Source organism: Anopheles coluzzii, chromosome 3, assembly GCF_943734685.1.
Source record: "Anopheles coluzzii chromosome 3, AcolN3, whole genome shotgun sequence".
NCBI lineage: Eukaryota > Metazoa > Arthropoda > Insecta > Diptera > Culicidae > Anopheles > Anopheles coluzzii.
In genome coordinates, this window is record NC_064671.1 from 86090738 (window position 1) to 86110392 (window position 19655).

Below are 19655 nucleotides of genomic sequence, written 5' to 3' on the forward strand. Positions count from 1 at the left end.
AGTGCGAGGTTGAATGAAGATAGATACGTACGAAATAGATGAAATCGTTACCGCAAGTCACCCGATAATAATGAGGGGAGCCGTACAGTACAAAGGTACTGAAAACAAATCGGACGTTCGGCGTGCGTCGCGCATGACGGTACGCAACAAGAGTGTGCTGGATGCCTTTTTTCCGCACTTCCGCAATTGCAAATTTGAACGCATTTTTTAAGAAATGCGAACTGCAAAATACTTTTGCGGTTGGAATTAAAAATGTAGAAAATGTCAAAACCACTTTCCTGCTGCTTGCTGCAGGGGTTAGTCGCTTAGCGTTTATTTTATGGTCTATTATTTTGTTGTACAGAGGCTTTTAGGGGGCTTTTTTATGGCCGGTGCACTGTCGGGCAATTACTTTCCTTTCTGGGCAGCAGTGTCTTACATGACAGGTGGATTTGATAAGTCGTGTAGGTGGGTGTACCAATCAAAATGCTTGTCTTGCTGTTCGAGACGGGGAAACCAATTTCTATTTCAACGGAAATAGTTGTGAGCAATAAATATTAGCGACATATTGATTGTTTTCTCTTGTGTCGTGGTCTGGAGGATTGTAACATAATCGCAGTGAAATATTTCAAATTCTTGTTGCTGATTTAAGTTTAGGAAGCTATGGTGTAATTGGCTCGAATTCAGCGCTGAATAGTTGTTTTCGTGTTGCCATTTTGATTGGGTTCGGTAATTTTCCATTTATTTTATTAAAAACCCATTCTTGTAACTTTCAAATGATAACAGGAAAACGTAATGTTTTGGACACAAGCAATGGTCTCTCTTGTTCGGAGTGTACGTTCGAATAGCTTAAATTTAGCTTTTCATCAACCAGCTCATAAACGATGGCTGTAGTACAGTCGGCAAGCCGTCGGATCGAACAACAAAGCAAATAACATGAGTTCAAATCTCGTACCGAGCGAGCGCTCGATGTACGTGATTGAGAAAGCAGAAAGCTTTTTAAGTAACACCTATTTATCAATGTTAGAAATTTAATGAAAAGACAAGGGGTAGACCTTTTTTCCCCACACTTTAGTAGAAAATATTAATACTAATACATGAGGTAAAATGAGATTTTGTCCTTGTTTTATCACACATACTATAAAATACAGCATCTATAATTGTATGATCCATTTTGCTATCTTTTGTTTACTTGTCTATTTTGTGGTTTTAAACACATTTCGTAATAATTAATATATTAATATTAATCCAATTTGAAGATTATTCCTTACCGCCATTAACACATCATAATTGACGTCATAGTATGACTTGTTCTGCGAAATAAAGACATCATAGACTCACCCTCTCCCCTCAATGCGCTCACAGGGTACAATTTTTTGGCTAAACAGGCTCACGATTTGACAAGCATCACCAACAAACACCCAACGGCTGCCATTGCTGACCATATTTCCGATTTATGATCAGATAATCTCCATCTATACATCGATGCCGGTGGCAACACACGAGAGAGAGACGTGGAGCCGAACCTGCACACCGAGTGTCCCTTTGAAACCGTACCTCAAACTAAAACCCCTAACAGGAGAAAAAGAGAGCGATCTCACGCGACATTCGAATGGTCTCGGTGGTCTCGGTCAGTCTCGAACAACGTCCCCACACCGCACAAAGCGTGATCTGTTCGAAGTTCGTTTTCGATTGGATTTTTCGCAAAGATTTATATCTTAATTCGACCGATTACTGTATCGTGTTCTGCACGCGGTGTGTGTGTGTGTGTGTGTGTGTGTGCGCTTCGTGCGCTCCCCCATTGCGTGTGCAAAAGATGAAAGCCTTTGATTTCGAACGGCTCTCCAGGTCCTCTGAGCAGGGATGTAATGTAGACAGGGCTTTATTTAAAATATTCCAAACATAATCGCAAGTGTAACGGCAAACGTGCGATTAAAATCATGCTTCGAGCGGAGCTTGGCGATATGGGGCGTACAAGTGCTGTTGCCGATGATGATGATGATGTTGGTGGGTTTTTTTTTTGGAATGGCCAAATCGAGATTGGAGCAAATATTTGTATGTACGGGAAATCCAAATGCAAATTGAGCATGCTCACGCTCACCGATTAGGTGGCGGAATCGATTGAGCTATGAATATGCATAAATAGGCGATCGTTTGTACGGTTTGATAGCTTTGCCGAACGGACAGCTGACAGGGCCAGAGTGTGCCTAGGGAAGGAAAATAATCATGTTTTGTTAGGTCGTTGAGATGTCGTTGGGAATTGGTTGATTTTATTAACGACAAGAAAACGGGCGAGGAGCGGTTATGAGATTGGGCATGTTTCGTGTTTTCATTCAAATTTCTATGATCTCAAAGCAAGCAAACATGAATTGTCATATGCAACGAATACATTTTCATTGAGAAACTATTATTCAACTGTTTCTTTCTTCGCGCTTGGCTGTGAATTGCGCGAGCCAAAGAAGACAAAGCGAAACAACAACATCAAAAAATGGGATCAATTCCATACGCTCCACATGGCTGTCCGATAGATTCTTGCCGCTGGTGCAACCATGTGCAGATGGTGCACTGGTTGCACCGGATAGAAGAAATATGCGCCGGCCCGATTGCAGCATTGCACGGACGGTCGCGAGTCCATTCATTTCGGTGAACAATTCCGAATGGAGCAGTAAGAAACAAAACACACCAAAAAAAAAAAAAAAAATAAACCAGAACAACCACGACTCTTTGCCCGAGCATTTAACGCGCGGATGGACCTCATGTGCGCAATATCCCGGTACATACACACACATTCCGCGTACGGTGAAATGGTGAAAAATGGCAATTATCATCCCAGCACTTGCGCTAGCAATGCATCTCTCCGCCCTTGTCTCCACTGCTCACCATTCTCGCATCTTGGAAGATCAGCTTTGCCCACACTCGGGCTGAACTCTTTACCCCAGATCGCGCCGAGCGGCCGAGGTCTGTGGCATCGATTTCATAACGCAAGCGCGACGAGCAATGGAAGCGTTACGCACCGGCCCGGGCCATACTTAGAGCGGGGCGATCGGCTGCTGTGTGGAGCTTGGCATAATAAACGCATAATGATCGAGGCGCGCTCGCGCACTCGCTCTCGATACACGCTGGACGATGTGGGAGAAGATCGATCTCTTTGGTGCAATTGTACCGAGACGCACACGGTGTCTTTTAGGGTTGTGTTAAAAACGGTCTGCAAGTGTGAGTGTATTATGCGATGTCGACCGTAATTAACCCTTGCGCCTTGTAGCCTCCAGAGGTATAAGGGGGCTAGGGTTAATAACACGAATACAAGGGGTAATGTGTATCAAAAAGGGATGCGCAATGACGTCGTCTCGGTATGTGTCAGACGTTACCCTACTTTGCGCGTTTGTGATTTGTGGCATATACATGTTAGCTTCTGTGCATCTCTAAAAGCTATAGACGATTTTGGTCTATCGATGTAAATGTTACATGATCATATGATTGTACATAGTGTGCGTGTAAGTGTTGTAAATGCTTTCAATGTAATCATACGTTGAAACATTAAATGGTTTTATCTTGTAGCTATTCCAATATACATGTCAGCTATTCCAATATACATGTAAAGCGGTAGGGCCTGGAATGGATTTGAACTAATGACCTTCGCTATGTATTGATACGCGTTAGCAATGGCACTATCGAACCGCCTTTGGAAGATGATGTTGATTGTCAATATCAACTACAGATTAGCCCAAACAGCTGACGGCACAACAAGATAGTATTATATTTCCTTTGGACTTGAATTGATATTGAGATTGAATGACTCGTGGATAGGTCTAATAGCTTGTTTATATTTTGCTCAATTGTTCCATTATGTAATCCACATATTTTCAAATATTTTTTTCTACGAAGCTTTCTTAGATAATTCTACAATTTATTCATTCATTTTTGTAACGGTGGGATTTTTGTAGAAAAACATAAAAAAGTATCCATTTAACCCCTCAGTGAATAAAATATCTACTTCAGATCTGCCCTAATTTACACTGACTTCCCACTAACGGCACTCGAAGAGAGCACCAGAAACTTCTTGCTGAATTAGAAGGTTAAAATATCACTTCCACAATCCTACAGCACAGCTGCTTTCTGTTTGCTGTGAAGTTTATTTGTATGCCGCACTGTAATCAAAGCCAAACTACCGATAATAAACGACAGCGTCAGGCAAATATGACATTAGATGAAGCTGTCAACGATCAATTAGTCATGGCGAGAGACGTACACCGGTGCGCGAAACGTGAATACCGTGACCCACGTCACGGAGTTCACCCATTCGCAAACCCGAAACCCGATGAACCGATAAGATCGTTGTGCATTTTCCGCTTTCTTATGTGTGTGTGTGTGTCGTTTTCCGTTTTTTTCTGCAAATGAAAGGTTGCAAGACTGAGGAAACTTATTCCGACACGGCGATTCAACCTGTGCGAAAGAATCACACGTACATGGTATTACCTGCTCCGTACAGGAGGAGTACGACTGTACCGTCCCATCTTGCCCAGAGTGGGGAAAAAGAAAAGCAAATAAAACAATCACACAATCAACGAATGGGCTCAACATTGTCTCTATCCTAAACGCCACAATTATGTCGCGGGAAGCGCAAATGCCTGTCGGGACGGTTTACCGAGCAGAAGTAGCAGCAACGACGTTTGCATTTCTTTGTCAGCTTCCAACCTCTTTCTCCCATCCCGAGCGTTCCTGGCTGGGAGTATTCGGTTGGAAAGTGCAACCCTCTGGCTGGTGGCAACCACTCACGGCGGGTGTGCTTTTCATTTCTATTGTTTTAGATCCCCGATGACGGCATGCTTAGAGAAGCACACCGATAGCCATCCAAGGCGCGAGCATCGCGGTAGGATGAGAGCGGCGCATTCTTCTCACGGATCTTCATTAGCTCACCTGAGGCGGCTGAGCGTAAATTCCGTCAGTTTTGTACAGCACAACAGAGCCTCCGGGTAGCTCCCAGATCATCGCGATCACAAATCACTATCATCGGGCCTGGGTAGCGTAGTCGGGGTGTTGAGTGTAAGCAGAGCAAGAGAAAGAGCGCCCATGCGAGAGGTTGCTCCCTTTTTCTTCGTTAGCGAAGTTATCACACCAATCACACAAAGAGGAAGAACGCAGAGGGACAAGAGTGGCAAAGATTTTCCTCAGTTGATACTACGAATTAGAAATGGAAACGTATGTAAAGGTGTGGTGCGCGCGAAAAGTGGAGCCATCGAGAATGGCGCGGTGCTGATGATGATCGTCAGCAATCGGAAGCGGGAACCTGGTGATCCTGAGAGTAGTTCTGTGCCACCGCGGGGAAGTGCGATTGTCGTGGCATTAAATTCGCCCTCTACTACCTCCTACTTCGGCGAAATAGTATCTTTTGTACGGAACGTCTATTGTTTGCCGTCGAGAGGGTGGAGATGGTTTGTTATTACGAAAGAGCGATCGCTGCTCATCTTCACAGGGAAGCGGCTCATATTTCGTTGGCAGATTCTTGGCGCTTTGCTTCCGCAAAAAAAACGAGGGTGTTGTTAGCGCGTTGATGTGTTGAGCGATGGAGCGGTATCATTTGGCGGTGGCGTAAACATGGTTAGATAAGGGCTTTGATCTTGTTTCTTTAGTAATGGGGATGGGGCAAATAAGTATGATTTGGCAGATATGCATTATGGTCCGTAAAAAAGTTTGAGGAAACCTAGTTTTGAACCATTTCTTGGGTTTAGGAACACTTTTGTTGTTCTGAGCTGTCAACTGAGCAATCTATTTTTTCACAGTCGTTAAGCACGATGTTATGATGACTGTTTTATATGCATTATATATTACTCAGAAATACACAATCATATTTTTAATTTCTTGGTGTAAAATTCTATGAATTTGAGCACATCAAAGAGACAAAAGTGTATGAGTACGAAAGTACAATTCGATTGATATCGTCGTGATCTATAGCATTTTATAGACTAATAGCTACACAACACGAGGTACGGCTAGATGGTTCAATAGTTGTCGCGTCTGTTTCTGTTATAGCGGGTCTTTGTTCAATTCTCATCCGGATCCTTCTCATCTCTTGCGCCAAGGTCTGGTTCGAAATTATACAAAAAATATCTCAATATCTATAAAAAAGGAATTTAAAATCCAGTAACGTTTTGGTGGTGTTTGCGATTTTTGCGATTAGGAACGATAGTTCCTTGTGTATCTTGCAATAGATTTTTAGTTAATGTTTGTTCTCGAAAACAACTTGAATTTTGTTCAACAAGTTATCAACAAGCGATCGTATCTGACCTGCTGTATCTAGTATCTGCTAGAACTTATGAATATCTTGAGATTCATATCTTAGGAAAAAAAATCTAATAAAACTAAAAGACTGAAGCTTGACAAGCAATGGAAATTATTGAAATACTAATATAGAGCAAACGAAAGTTCAATAGTAGAAAAGCATTCTTTGATTGTGGCGTTTGACAGATGTTTGGAATATGATCGTTATACTCATATCATCAAACACTTGTAATGCTCACCTACAAATCTGGATGGTTTCGTTCCCCCTCTAGCCCTTCCAGCAAGGACTATATGACTATGTGGTACTACTAATAGTCTAATAGGAAGACTAAATATGCCGGCATGATCGCGTAGGGATGCTGACTTTATTGCTCATGAAGCAGATCATTAAATCAATTCAAATGGCAGTACGACACACTTCTTCTTCTTCTTCTTCTTCTTCTTATTCTTCTTCTTCTTCTTCTTCTTCTTCTTCTTCTTCTTCTTTTTCTTCTCCTTTGGCACAACATAAGACAACCGTTGTCTGTCAAGGCTTGTCTGTACCGCTAGTGGGCTGGACTTTCAGTGACTTATTGAGTACACATAGGATATGTGGGTGCACGGTTCATTCGGAGCTTGAACCCATGACGGGCATGTTGATAGGTTGTACGAGTTGACGACTGTACCACCAGCCCGGCCCATCAGTTCGGAACACAGCGCTAATAAAATCGCCATATTTATTAATTTCAATGGATAGTTTGGTGATCACGAGCATTAATAAGAACAAAGCTACACCATTTATCATCTTTATATCCACAGTTATCCAAGCTTGTAGTGATTTATTGGCAGCTGTTTTGAACATTTAATTTTCTAATCGATAATAATAATGATTTTTTCACTCTCTACCCTTTTTAACCAGCAACCGTTAATAGAGACTCCATCCAAATAAAACGTTTGAATGAAAGTGTTTGCAGTGCTACACTAACACTGCAACAACAAACAGACATCGAACAAAGCGGCAAAGGAAAAACCAATCCGCCTACAACCCCACTGCCATTAATCATAGCCCTAGCGACTAATGGTCAAATGTAAATGAAGCGTTTTTCCACCGCAAACGAAAGTGAGCGTTGGGTGTGTGCTGGTGGGAGAGATACACATTTTGGGGGCGAGTGGTGGTGCGCTAATTGAACGCATCACGGTCTCCCGCGTACCGTAACGGAAGGCTCCAATTAAATGCGGGGACAGCAAGGGGTGGAAGGAAACAACCGGGTGGCAAAAAAAAAAAAAAAACATGCGGACCTTACACACTCCTCACACAAGCAACAGGCATGAAATAGTGCCCTTAGCTGTGGCGGGCTGTGTCTTCCGCGCACCGTACGCGCGTGCACGTGCGCCCCAGACCGCGGGCCGAGCTGGAAGCGAACGCAAAGGCAACAAAGGCAGCAGTGCGAAAGGAAAAGTGGTAAAGACGGATGAGACCCGACAACAAATAGCGCTCCAAATCGCTGCTTGGAAGCGAAAAACAACTCCATTACAAATGTGAGTTGTTGTTGTTGTGCATACGGAAGAATGGGGCAGAATGAGGGAAACGCGTCTTGTTTTTTTTTTCCTGGTGCGCCCTTCCTGCCAAAAGGGTTTTGGTTTTCGGCGGGGCGGGCTAATAATTAAAACGAAGAGTGAGAAAACGAGCCAAATGCAAAGCAGCAGCAACCGCATGCGCGTGTGTGTGTGCTGGATTTAAAAGGTGTTGGAATGGGATAAACTGTTACAGCCGGATGGGAAAGAAGAGAAGTACATCGATTTGTGTGTTTTGAATTGCCCATGGTGGCAAATCCTCTTCCGGGGGTCGCCCTTCCCTTACCAAGGGTTTTGGCTTGGGGGGAAATGAAGAGACAAGAAGGCGTGCGCGTTCGGTTGTGCGATAATGTAGATCGCAATCGGAACATTTTAATTTTTTCCCTCGATCTCCGAGAGATAGTAGATTATATTAATCGCTCCCGTTTTTTTTTGTGATTTGTTTGGATGAAAATTCCCACGTGACTTCAACAGCCGCGCCCAAGGCAAGCGCGCAAACACATACACAATTTCTCAGCGATTGCGTAAGTACGGTGCTGCGGCGGGCAGCGATGCTCTGCGTCTTCGGTTGGAAGAAAGTGATCCACGACCGACGCCAAGAATGCTGCACAATGGAGCATAAAGCGAAGGCAGGCTTATCACATCCCTGTCTGGGGGAATCGGGAAAAGCACCCGCCCTGCGCGGAAAAGCGCACCAGCAAACCTTCGGGGGTGACGTGACGCGGTTATGGCAGCGCATGAGAGTTGCAGCAGGCGCCGGGAAAATGTACAACAGGCGTTGTTTGCTTTGGGAGACATCATCATCTCCAATCCGGCGCTGTTCCGGGGCGATCGGGCAAGCACGGATTCGAATCCGCAAAACTCCCACACTTTCTCACTTTCCTTTCGGCGCGCGCCCTCGCGTAGGAAAGACTAAATTAGTATTGTGTATTATGGGGGCTGTTTGCTTGGTACTGCGAGCAAAACGGGGTGACCGCCGAACAAAAGCGCCAAGGCATTCCGAGTTTTTCCTCCCTTGAGCACGACGGGAGACGCGCATGATGTAACGCGTGCAGCCTTCGACGATGATGATGGGTGGATCCGTTGGTTGCAATTTCTTTTCAGGGTTGGTAAGAAGTTGACTTGTTTTTTTCCTCTGTGTTTTTGACTTTTCGGTAACAACAAAATTAGCCATTGAAAGGAGCGTGAAATGGGTTCGCTTGTTTTGCGTGTGCCGGTGAATGTTTCATTATTTTTGATCGCGGGCTTTTTGTTCTCCGACTAAGTTGGTGGACGACCCGGCGGAATGTTGGTGGTCCCTCCAGCGTGCGGGGAGGTCACACAAATCGTCTTGTGAAGTACAGAAAAAACCGGCAACCAATGCTCGAACCGGATTTGGGAGATTCTTTTGTTGAATGATGGAATGCTCCCCCGGGGTTTTTTTTATTCGCGAGTTTGTTATGCATTGTTTAGATCGGAGCATAACAATTTGCAAACAACAAATTATATGGTGGCAGCATCGGCGTGGGGCTGATGAAAGACACTCTCCCAGTGCTGAATAGCTGGCTTACGCGGGAGGAAGTGATCCACGCTGTCGATAGCGTTTGATGTTGGCGCTTTGACAGCTGTGTTTATTTTGGAATTGCACTGCACTAGGATACGGAAGAAAGTTTTCAGAGGTCAGCTTAAAACGCCGCACATTTTGCTTTATTCTTTTTTTGCCAGTTTGATAAGTGGTTGATAGAACTATCACATTATCATTGTTTACTAAGAATCTTGCCCTTCCAATTTTACGTCAGAAATAGCGCTTAAACAATTGCAATCAGCCGAGTTGTTGGAGTCATTCTTCTTCTTCTTCTTCTTCTTCTTCTTCTTCTTCTTCTTCTTCTTCTTCTTCTTCTTCTTCTTCTTCTTCTTCTTCTTATTCTTCTTCTTCTTCTTCTTCTTCTTCTTCTTCTTCTTCTTCTTCTTCTTATTCTTCTTCTGTTTTGTTTTCTTCTTCTTACTTTTCTTCTCTCTTATCTTTTTTTTTCTTTTCCTTCTTCTTATTCTTGTTTATTGCTTCCAACATGCTTCTTTTCTCCAATCATTTCCATCTTTTTCTTTAACAATGATAATCATGTGTTGAGACAAATTTGGCTTCTATCACGGATTAAGTCAAACATTCGTTGAACGTAAGAACTGAGCATACAATAATATGTGAGCATGCGCAGTCGGGTTAATTTATGACTATAATTTATCAGTAAATCGATCCGGGAAAATTCATCGCGATGTGTGGATTATATTAATAAATAATTTTACAGAATTTCCTCTTTACACGATGCCATTGTATGGCATTGCATTGATCAGTTCTGAGCTTTCATCTTTATGTGATAGAGAGTCGTAAAGTCATAACAGTGAGTATTACTGTATTACGTGATTATTGTAGCATTACTTTCATAGTATAATATTTGTGTCGTACTATTCTGGTAAGCTACAATAAAGTGCATAAAACTAGAGAAACTTCCAAATCTTCCTTTTTTCTCTTTTCGAGCCTTTTATTCCCCATTTCAGCTAAAACATTGCATCCTCTCTCTCTATGCAATAGTGATAGATGAATTTTATTCCTGTTTGTTTAGTGTTGTCTTGTGGAAGGCTTTTTATTATTTCTCACTCATAAACACAGCATGAAACAGAATCATAAACAGTAAAAGAACAGCATATTCTTACCATAAAGCTATTACGGACAACAAAATTAAACCATACAATTTGTCAGTGTATTCAACCGAACGTAGAAGCGTTCTGGGAAGCGCAATAAACATAGCAATTGGTTGCATTTTATTTCACTTGCAGCAACGTTCTTATGCTCTAAAGCATTATTCTTTTAATTTTACAGCTTGCTCGTCGCATTATCACAGCCCAACTGTTCCTGAGGGATGATCCCCCCTGTCACGGGAAGTATTACCAGAACCTCCGTTTTGTCCCCCTGGATATCCCGTGGGGTAAGTCGTAAAACAATCATCTACAGCAGCGTAGTAACGACGCTACTGACCCATTTCGAATGCGTTGATCGGTTGATGAATGTTTTATTCATTGCACAATCGGCAGTTGTAGTCGTAATTTAGCTACACCATTTATTACACCCTGGAACGGGCTGGAAGAATCCAGTCAAGTCCCAAGGGGAATGGGGTTCTGAGTGTACTATTAAATCAACAACGCAACGGTCCCATTTGTGAGCGCCCAAAGCTCGCGCTCATTTAGTTCGCTACAGAACGGCTCAAAACTTTTCGCATTATTAATGCAAACTGGCACCTTAATTGCGTGGTGGTGACTGGTTTGATGGCTTTGAGGCAATTTTAGGAAAGAATATATTTTACCTCAAACTTTTTTGTTGCTTGCTTACATCAACGGCGCTACAATTACGCTGCCCGTTGTTTGATCATCATCTAATTCTGTTTAATTTAGGCAGAGTTTTTCATTCCATAAAATAAAAGGCAAATGGGGTTGCTCCATCAACCGTCAAACCAATGTTTGTCGAGCTGTCAAAGTTTATGATAATTCAAAATTCCCCACGCCGGGATGCGCTTCTGGAAGCAACCCAGCACCGTAATCGAAAAAGAGAAAGCACATCCGTTATACAATCTGGTTTTGTGTGAAAATTTTAGAGTTATGTAGTTGTGCACAATTTTTCCACCCGAAAAATCCACCCCACTAGCAGGAAAAATTAAGCAGAAAAAAGCACCGTCCAAGTTTTTCCCTTTGCGATAAGGAATAAAATCGAAAGTGAAATACTGGCACTGCATTTGGTGCTGCTGCAGTTGTTCCCAGTCGCGCTCGCTGGCTCTCAGCATTGTTTATCATGCTCTCGTGTTTGTGGGCGCGCTTGGGGACGGTTTGAGGTTTAATTATTTTCTTTCGCTCCCCCCCCCCGCTGCGGTGTTTCACGAGAAACGTCTTTCATATCCCATGGCACCCATAGACGCCCGCAAGCGATGGGTGACAGGAGCTGCCTTTTGTTGTTGGTGCTGTGCTATCACACTAATTAGCCGGGACGAGTTGTTAGCCCGAGACGTGACAGTTGCTAATCGCTGGGACTGGTTCGCCACAGCCGGTGTAATGCGACCGGTATCGTTTTATGTTTAGGCTCAATTTGCACCGAAGTTACCGAATTGTTACCGTGTGGTGGGAGTTTATTCTCAAACCGGTCGCGCACTTGCCGGTTAATTGCGCTTAATAAACTTTCCTTTCGGACCGTTCTTGAGAGCGCATTGTCGCAACAATTAGCGCTCGCCATCGATTCGCATCCAGCTGGTGGAAACGCAGGCAGTGTGCGCAACGTCATCCCATGTGCTTGTCTCTTTTCGCGAGCGAAAGTTAATGATAGGGTTCGTCGCTTACTCGCGCACGCTTTTGCTTTCTTCGCATAACGGTTGCCGGGGTCGGGCGGATTTTTCGGGGTAATTGTCACATATTACGCAGTGCGCAATGTGCTATTAGCAGAACATCAGAGAAGCGATCGAGGGTTATCAGAATCCTTCTGCTACGCATCAGCTGGTGCGAATGGTGCGATATAATTGATTCGCCAAATGGGCGCACGTGCTGGCTTGTCCCTGTCCAGCTGTGGCGGGATTATTCTAGGTCAGTACGTTGGACCTGCAACTAGGATGACGTGTAAGCGTGGTGCGATGTGATGCATACCCTGCTATTACAAGAACCGTTCAGGTTAGAGCAACTGTTGAAGTAGAACAGCACCAGGAATCAAGCTGCAGCTCAAGTGGAGGAAATTGATGCTTGCATAATAGTTAAAGTGTACAGTAAGAACGGCTGCTGCTACCGGACAATACAGCGGGCTATTAATTACACTACTAAAACAAGCTCAAGATAGATTCCAAAAGTGTGTCAAATTTAATTCGACGGGATGTTCGGTCGGCTGTTTGATGGTGCATATGGATTTAGGCTAGCTAATTGCTTCTTGTTTTAACATGCAGATGCATTTGGAGTGCAGCTGAAGATAACAGTGGGTTATGTAAGGCCTGTCTTCAAATAATTACTGGCTACATTGCATCAACTACATTGCTTTTAATTGTGCAAGCTGCCAAACTTTGGTTTTCTTTTCTTAAAACCAATTGCTAATAGATAATTGCAGACTGGATGTAAAGTGAAATTAACGTACGTAAGATCTATTTTCCTAACGTCCTCATTTGAAGTATTTTGGGAACCTCAGGCAAAATGGTTAGGTGGGGCGAAATGATCACCTGCATTACTGGAAAAATTACGCATTGAAAGGGACTTTCATTGATTTAAAAACATCAAATACAATATACGGCTTACGCCCGATCGTTATCAGCAGTTGTCCACACGACTCCACTTCGATTATGGTTATAATTCATTTTGCCCTTTGTTTTGATTTGTTTTGACAATTTGTGTATGACCATTTTGCGCTATAGCAAAACCATTTTCCCGCGCCCAATACATTTTCACAGCTTTTGATGTTGATTTTTAAATTTCATTTCATACATTTATATTGGTTACTACTATTTTTATTTCACGAATAAGACATTGTAACATCGATTGTTTCAAAACGCCAGAGTAAAGTGGTTTATCTTTGGAATACTGAGAAAAATCTTGAACAGTGTCATTTTGCTGTAGGATAGGTTATTTGACAGGATTTTTCTTGTCAATATATATTTAACAATTGCATCGAAAGCTAAATAATTTTCTAACTCTCACTTCTCACTTCAATATCTTTTGTTGTTGAAATTGCTCCGTTGGAAGCATTTAATGAGCACATTTTACTATGAACTAGCAAATGAATGCTTTGAGCTGGAGTAAACACGTTACAGTCATTACTTTATTTTAAATAAACGTTTTAATTACTGAACAAATATGAAACTAATTTTACAAACGATGTTAACCTTACGCAAATCTCTAACCGAGCGAGCTTTTTGCACAAGCGTTAAACATTTGTAACGCTTCATCCGTTTGAAACGTGGTGCGGGTTGCCTACCCGCCAGGCGCATCTTTGAACATGAACGCAACCCCCCTTACACCATATATACCAGCAACCGGCTACGGTATAGCGCACACTTACCGCCTGGGCTTTGGTCGTACGATCTCGTGGTTGGCGTCGGTGATGCACAGCGGGCTGAGGGCACCGGCCAGATGCTCCACACCGACCATCCGGCCCGGATCCCAGCTGTGTCGGCCGGCGTGCGACGTCCAGTGATGGTTGTTCCCGTTCCCGCCCGAACCGGACGTGGCGGCGACCGGTGGAGGTCCTCCCGGCGTGGACACCGCCGTACCCGGCGACCCGACCGCCTGGATGACGCTCGCAGATACTGTCGTATGACTCATAGCGGTGACATGGTTTTTGGCCTGTTTGCGTATGCGCTCTCGTGCGCTCTCTCTCTCTCTCTCTGTCTCTCCTTTGTTACCACTATCACCGGGTGTCCATGCCGGCAGGAATGGTTTGGCAGTGGTTTTGCTCGCCTGTGCGTGTGTAGGCCCTGTTGCAGCGCACTACTCCAAATTAGGGCCACTTGTACTGCTGTTTTGTCTTCGGGAATCGGACGCTTTCACTACTCCCGCCCTTTTCTGGAGACACACCCGCACCCACTCAAGAACGCTTTGGCAAAAGGGTGCAAAAGAATTTCACTTGACCTGGACTTGGGGCGCGCTGGTGTTGGAGTTCCTTGTCTCGGGGATACTGCAGCGTGGACCTGAAATTGGAACAATCCCCAGATGGGTGGGCAGAAGAGGAATAAACAAACGTTAACAAACAAAAAAACCGTAAATAAGAATACGATTGAAATTGAGGTGAGTAAATTTACAAAGCAATACACAAACATCCGGCTCACCGAGGGACGGAAAGTCGCGGACTTTCCGAGCGTGTGTATGTATCGGTGTCTGTGCCCTTTTTTCGGCAACCCCCGAAACGGCGGAGGCAGCGGACAAAGGAAGGGACAAAAATCAATTTATTCGAATGCAACATGAACATAAATTATACACACGGGGGCCCAACAAAAGTTGCCAAAAAGCCACCCGAATAATTCAGGTTTGTTCAGTGGTTTTTTTTTTCTGTTGCCGCCCGTGTCGACCGGTTCGGCCAGTCCGGGCTGCTGACGGTCAGGAGCAGGGTCAATCGAGCAAATAAATGTGCCCGGTAACGACACATTTCATTTGCTCGGGCAGGGCGGTTCGGTTTCCCTTGCCCGTGTGTCCCTGGTGCGATGGTTTTACGATGAGCAGGCGAGCGGTTCGCCCGTACATTATGTTGCAGAAGGACGAAGAAAATGGGACACGACAGAACGGATTCAGGTTGACGGCTCAGGTGACGGGGATGATGATGATTGGTGAGGTTGTATACTACCTTTGAACTGATATGAAGGACGTACGCGCGCTTGTTAAGGTAAGCGATGGAGTGTGATTTAAGGGACGAGTAGAAAGTCAGTGAAATTTTATTTACTGCAGGCCGGATTGGAGTCAATAAAAGGCAGCGAACTGTTGGGCAACGAAACAGCCATCCAACTGCAATGGACAGAAGGAGCCTGTTTGCAATTAACACGCTGGCTATAAATATTACACACAAAGGCGTGGGTCATGGATGCTTTATTTGTTAGCAAAAGTTTATATATTTTTAAGTTTTAATACGATCTGATTTTTAGAATAAACATGGAATAGAAACATCAGCACTTTGGTACAGTGCTTTTGTTTTTGATTCTGAAAATCGATGAAAGGTCGTACACAATTTTGGATATTTTGTCGAATATTGCTTGCTCTGCGAAGGAAACCATGCCAAGAGCTTTGTTCAAGTGACGAACCTTTTAGCCAAAGGTAAGAAATAACTGTTAATGAAGGATTTGTACAGTAATGTTTTGTTTGGTTTCCGGATAGAAAACCAATGTGAAAACCTTTATACAACAAGAGTTAAAGTGATATTCTTCAGCATAGAAATTTATAAAATCCATCAACTTGAACGGTATTCCAATCATATTCAACAACCGAAATATTCATTTTGAGTATTGGTCATAACATCAATGGTAGATAAAACCCGAACCCCGAACCAAAACGAACCCCTAAACTGCCTGGTCTAGTTTCCGTTGAACATTCAAAAAACCCAACGAAGAAAGCGCAAAGTCTACGGCGAAAGGCTTCGTCAAAGTTAGAGTTTTGTTGTTTTTCTAACGCTACTGAGCTTTTTCGACGGAGCTCTACAACAGCAATGTGAGCTTGCTTAAGCCGATGGAATTTCTTGGATCGTGCTGCAGCGTGGTGGCTTCTTATTCCTATAAGCGCATAGAGGTTTTCCTCCTATTCTGGTTTATTTTTCAAAATTTTGATATTTTTAATGTTGATTTCACATTCGTCTTCATCTTTGCTCGAAAGTTGCCTGATACGCTATGTAAAACAATTTGATTGTAGAACGATTATCATGGTATCGCCTAAGAACTGGGTGACTTCAAAACTGTCTTATAATCTTCTTTTAAAGCTCAACCGTAATCTTGCCACCCCATCTTCTCCAGTGACCCGTCTGCCGTCTGGATTTCTGGAGGAACTTTTTGTTTATGATCGAGTTTCAAAATCACGATAACCGTCTGGCCTCGGGCGAAGTGTTCAACAGTTCAACGTACACACACACGCGTGTGCCCCTGGGTTTGGGGCTCGGGATCGATCGAGAAAAGTCATCTTTACTTCCTTTGCATTCGCTGTCTGAGCGTCTGAGACGCAGGTTCGATTGCGTTCGTACCACGGTATCCCCCACCCTATTCTTCCCGTTGAAAGGTGAAGGACACCCGACGGCAGCTGGCCGGGTCCGACGGCTCTGTTCGCCCCGGCGCACACCCGGGTGCTTTGACAGAATGCGCTGGCAGCGTTTAATTTTATTATGCAGGCAACAGATACGTGGTGATTATCAAACGGGGTACATCTACCCGGAGGGGTGGAGTGAACCGGGGCCGGTTTGCTGTACGCGCCCTGTTGCTGCTGCCGGTGAATCAGTTCGATTACGCTCTTAGATAGTGGACGCTCCCTATCCAAAACGGCCGAGTGCACCGAGTTGCTCCGTGTGAAGGGTGAAGAAGTGTCTTGCTACCTTGTGCAGCAGCAGCAGCAGCAGCGGCAATTACGACCGCACTGCACCACAGTGCGGAAGGATATATCGCCCCAAAGGTCATTTTGGGGCGAACGAAACGGTGAACGGGCAAAGAATGTAAAGTTCGGACAATATTCACCCCTTGCAAGCCATGAGGACTGAAGTAATCATTCCGATCGCGCTGAAAGCGCGTTTGGGGCGAGAAAGCAAAGGTGTTGATGAGGAACAAACCGGTCCCTTGCCGAAAAACACCACGATGCGGCAACGTCCTAATGTTGTTGTGTTCAACCGTTTGCTGGCGAGATGAAAATCTCCATAAACGGAACTCGGTCGTACAGGATTCTAATGCGCGCGTCCTGCAGCGTGAAAATTCTCTTGCCAAAAAAAAAAAAACAAGCCCAGCGAGCGGGGAAGCAGCGCGTTCCAAAACAAGTTCCAGGACCAGCTCCAGCTCTCAGCGATCGAGTTTGTGGTCGACAAGCAACTGCGATGATGAGCGCACAAGGAGAAAGCATTTTTTGACAAAATTATGTTGTCTGCTTTTGGGGGCGCGCATCATCGTGGAAAGGCAATCAGGCAGCCAGTCAGCCAGCCAGTGTAAGGTAAATTGGGAAGCCCTTATTGCATCTGCATCACCCCCCTGGCCCGTTTCGAAACGTTCTGACGGTGCACTCGGCTCGCTTGGGAGCATAATTTATGCGAGCATAAGTATTCTTCCGCCAGCCTGTCTGGCCCGTTGCGTACGGGCGCTCACTGTCGTCGACGGGTCAGCGACGAGGTTTGATGTGTTTGATGGCTTCCAGTCGAAGCACGTCAGTGGAATGCACAAACCGTACGGGCACAGAACGGGCAGCGAGGATCATTAACGTTTGATCGATTGCGTGACACACCTTCGTTTTGATTCACGCGCAATTGTTCCACGCAGATACTGCTGCACGGTTAAAATACCCCAAAGGGATGTGGTCGTATTTTGTTCGACGAACGATGATGCTGCTGCTGCTTGGTGCTGCTACGAAGCAGCAAACGAGTTGAGCTGTTTTCATCGCGAAGGGGTTGAAAGGGTTCTTTTATTTTCTTAAGCTCTGTGGCATAAAGCATAAAAGGGGAAGTTGTTGCTCCATTTCAGCTTTTTTTTTATTATTTTGTGTTGAGAGGGAAAAAAACGCAAAGCAATTTATAGACAACGAAAGTGATGGGAATAAAAAATAAAAATAAGGCTTCTGCTGTTGGGCATCGCTGGTGCTCGGACACAAATTGGTACTAATTTATGTGATTGCTCCCTTGTTTAAGATAATTTTGAATGAAATGCAAGCTGAAGAACAGAAATAAGGATGGGAAAAACTTTACTCCTAAATTGCAAACATAAAAACAGAAATAAATAAAAAATCAAATTCACAACCATAGACAGTTCCTCCCCTTGGAAGGTGTAAGGCAAAAGCCTACCTTACAGGCGCAAATCACCGCAATGACGGCGTGTCTGTTTCAGTGTTCAAAATGTCACTGTCAATGTCATAAATATATACAACCGAAACAACATCCATGTCAGCGTCACGTACTCAACTGTGATAATCAGCGATGATGCTCAAAAATTTGGTGTGACCAATACATGCTTTGTGACCAACGCTTTTTCACTTTTTTTTTCGGCAGTCACTTTGTCATGACTTTTTTTACTTTGATCAGTTCTGCACTGACTTATGTCATGTTTGTTATGTGATTCATGTCAGCGTCACGAGTTCTACTGAGATGATCAGAGGTGAGACTCTCGCAGTTGGTGTGACCATCACGCACTTGTTGACATTTTGTCCAACCATCTCTTGGACAGTCACTTGGTCGTGACATTTTATGTCGGTGATCATCACGATAGTCATGGAAGATATATGGTGCGTGCGAGTAGTCCAAAGCAACAAAATGTGCATGCTTTTCCGCTGAAATGTTTAATTGTTCTACCCAACATTCCATCAAAACAAAAATCAAGCTCAATTTTGTTGCTTGGGAATACTTGCCATAGAAATCATAGAAAGAAAATGTCATGATCAAGTGAGTGATCAAGAGTGGAGTGCTACAAAAAATGTCACCAAAAATGATCCACTAACAGTTTGACATTCACCGCTGATCATCACAGTAGTGTACGTTACCTGACTTGAACTTCGTTGACTGACTTGAAGCATTTTGCATTTTGTATCGGTTTCCGTATCGGTTGGGAAGAATTTCTCCGCCATCGAGCGATTAGTAATCCAGGCTCGGTCGAATTTCAATACCCATTAGCATCGCGCCTCGAACAGGTTTTTTTTCGGACCGGCTGAGGGGTGAGAATTACCGACCGACGGAAGCATCGGGCAGCACCATTTCTTGTGAACGGTGAATTTTATGGCGTTTTTTTAAGTGCGACGATTTGTGCAGGCCGCCGCCATACGCGTGTGTCGCGACGTTACAGTTTTATGCCGATCGGTATCTCCCGCGGTATTGACGCTATTCATATTTAAATGCGTGCCAAGCAGTGGGGGCAGAACGCTGGGGCTGGGGCTCCCGGACGAGTGATAGCGTTCCAGCTCGGCAGGCTAGATAAGAAGGAAATGGAAATTCTATCCGCGGGTGCGTAAGACGACTCTTGTTAGTGGTGCTTTTTATTGGGTGTCCCTCTCCCTTGGGGTTTGCTGCCCCCAGGAGGGAATTTTTGGCTCGCTTTTGTTTTGTTTCTCCCATCCATCCCATCATTCGATCGAAACTAGGCTCACCGATGATCAAGTGGGTTCATTAGGGAAGCTTAAACAACTGCCTCACTCTCGGTCCACAC

At 44.2% G+C, this 19655-nt stretch overlaps 1 protein-coding gene across 3 annotated transcripts in view; it reads right to left on the reverse strand.

The window, feature by feature from the left end:
- Positions 1-19655, reverse strand: part of LOC120957025 (ankyrin repeat and BTB/POZ domain-containing protein 2) — a 92994-nt gene that overhangs the window by 20719 nt on the left and 52620 nt on the right. For all 3 annotated transcript variants that reach the window (XM_049608431.1, XM_049608429.1, XM_049608430.1), the window contains exon 3: positions 13862-14489. In XM_049608431.1, the coding sequence (XP_049464388.1) occupies positions 13862-14124 (263 nt within the window). In that variant the 5' untranslated portion in view covers positions 14125-14489. The remainder of the gene's footprint in view (positions 1-13861; positions 14490-19655) is intronic.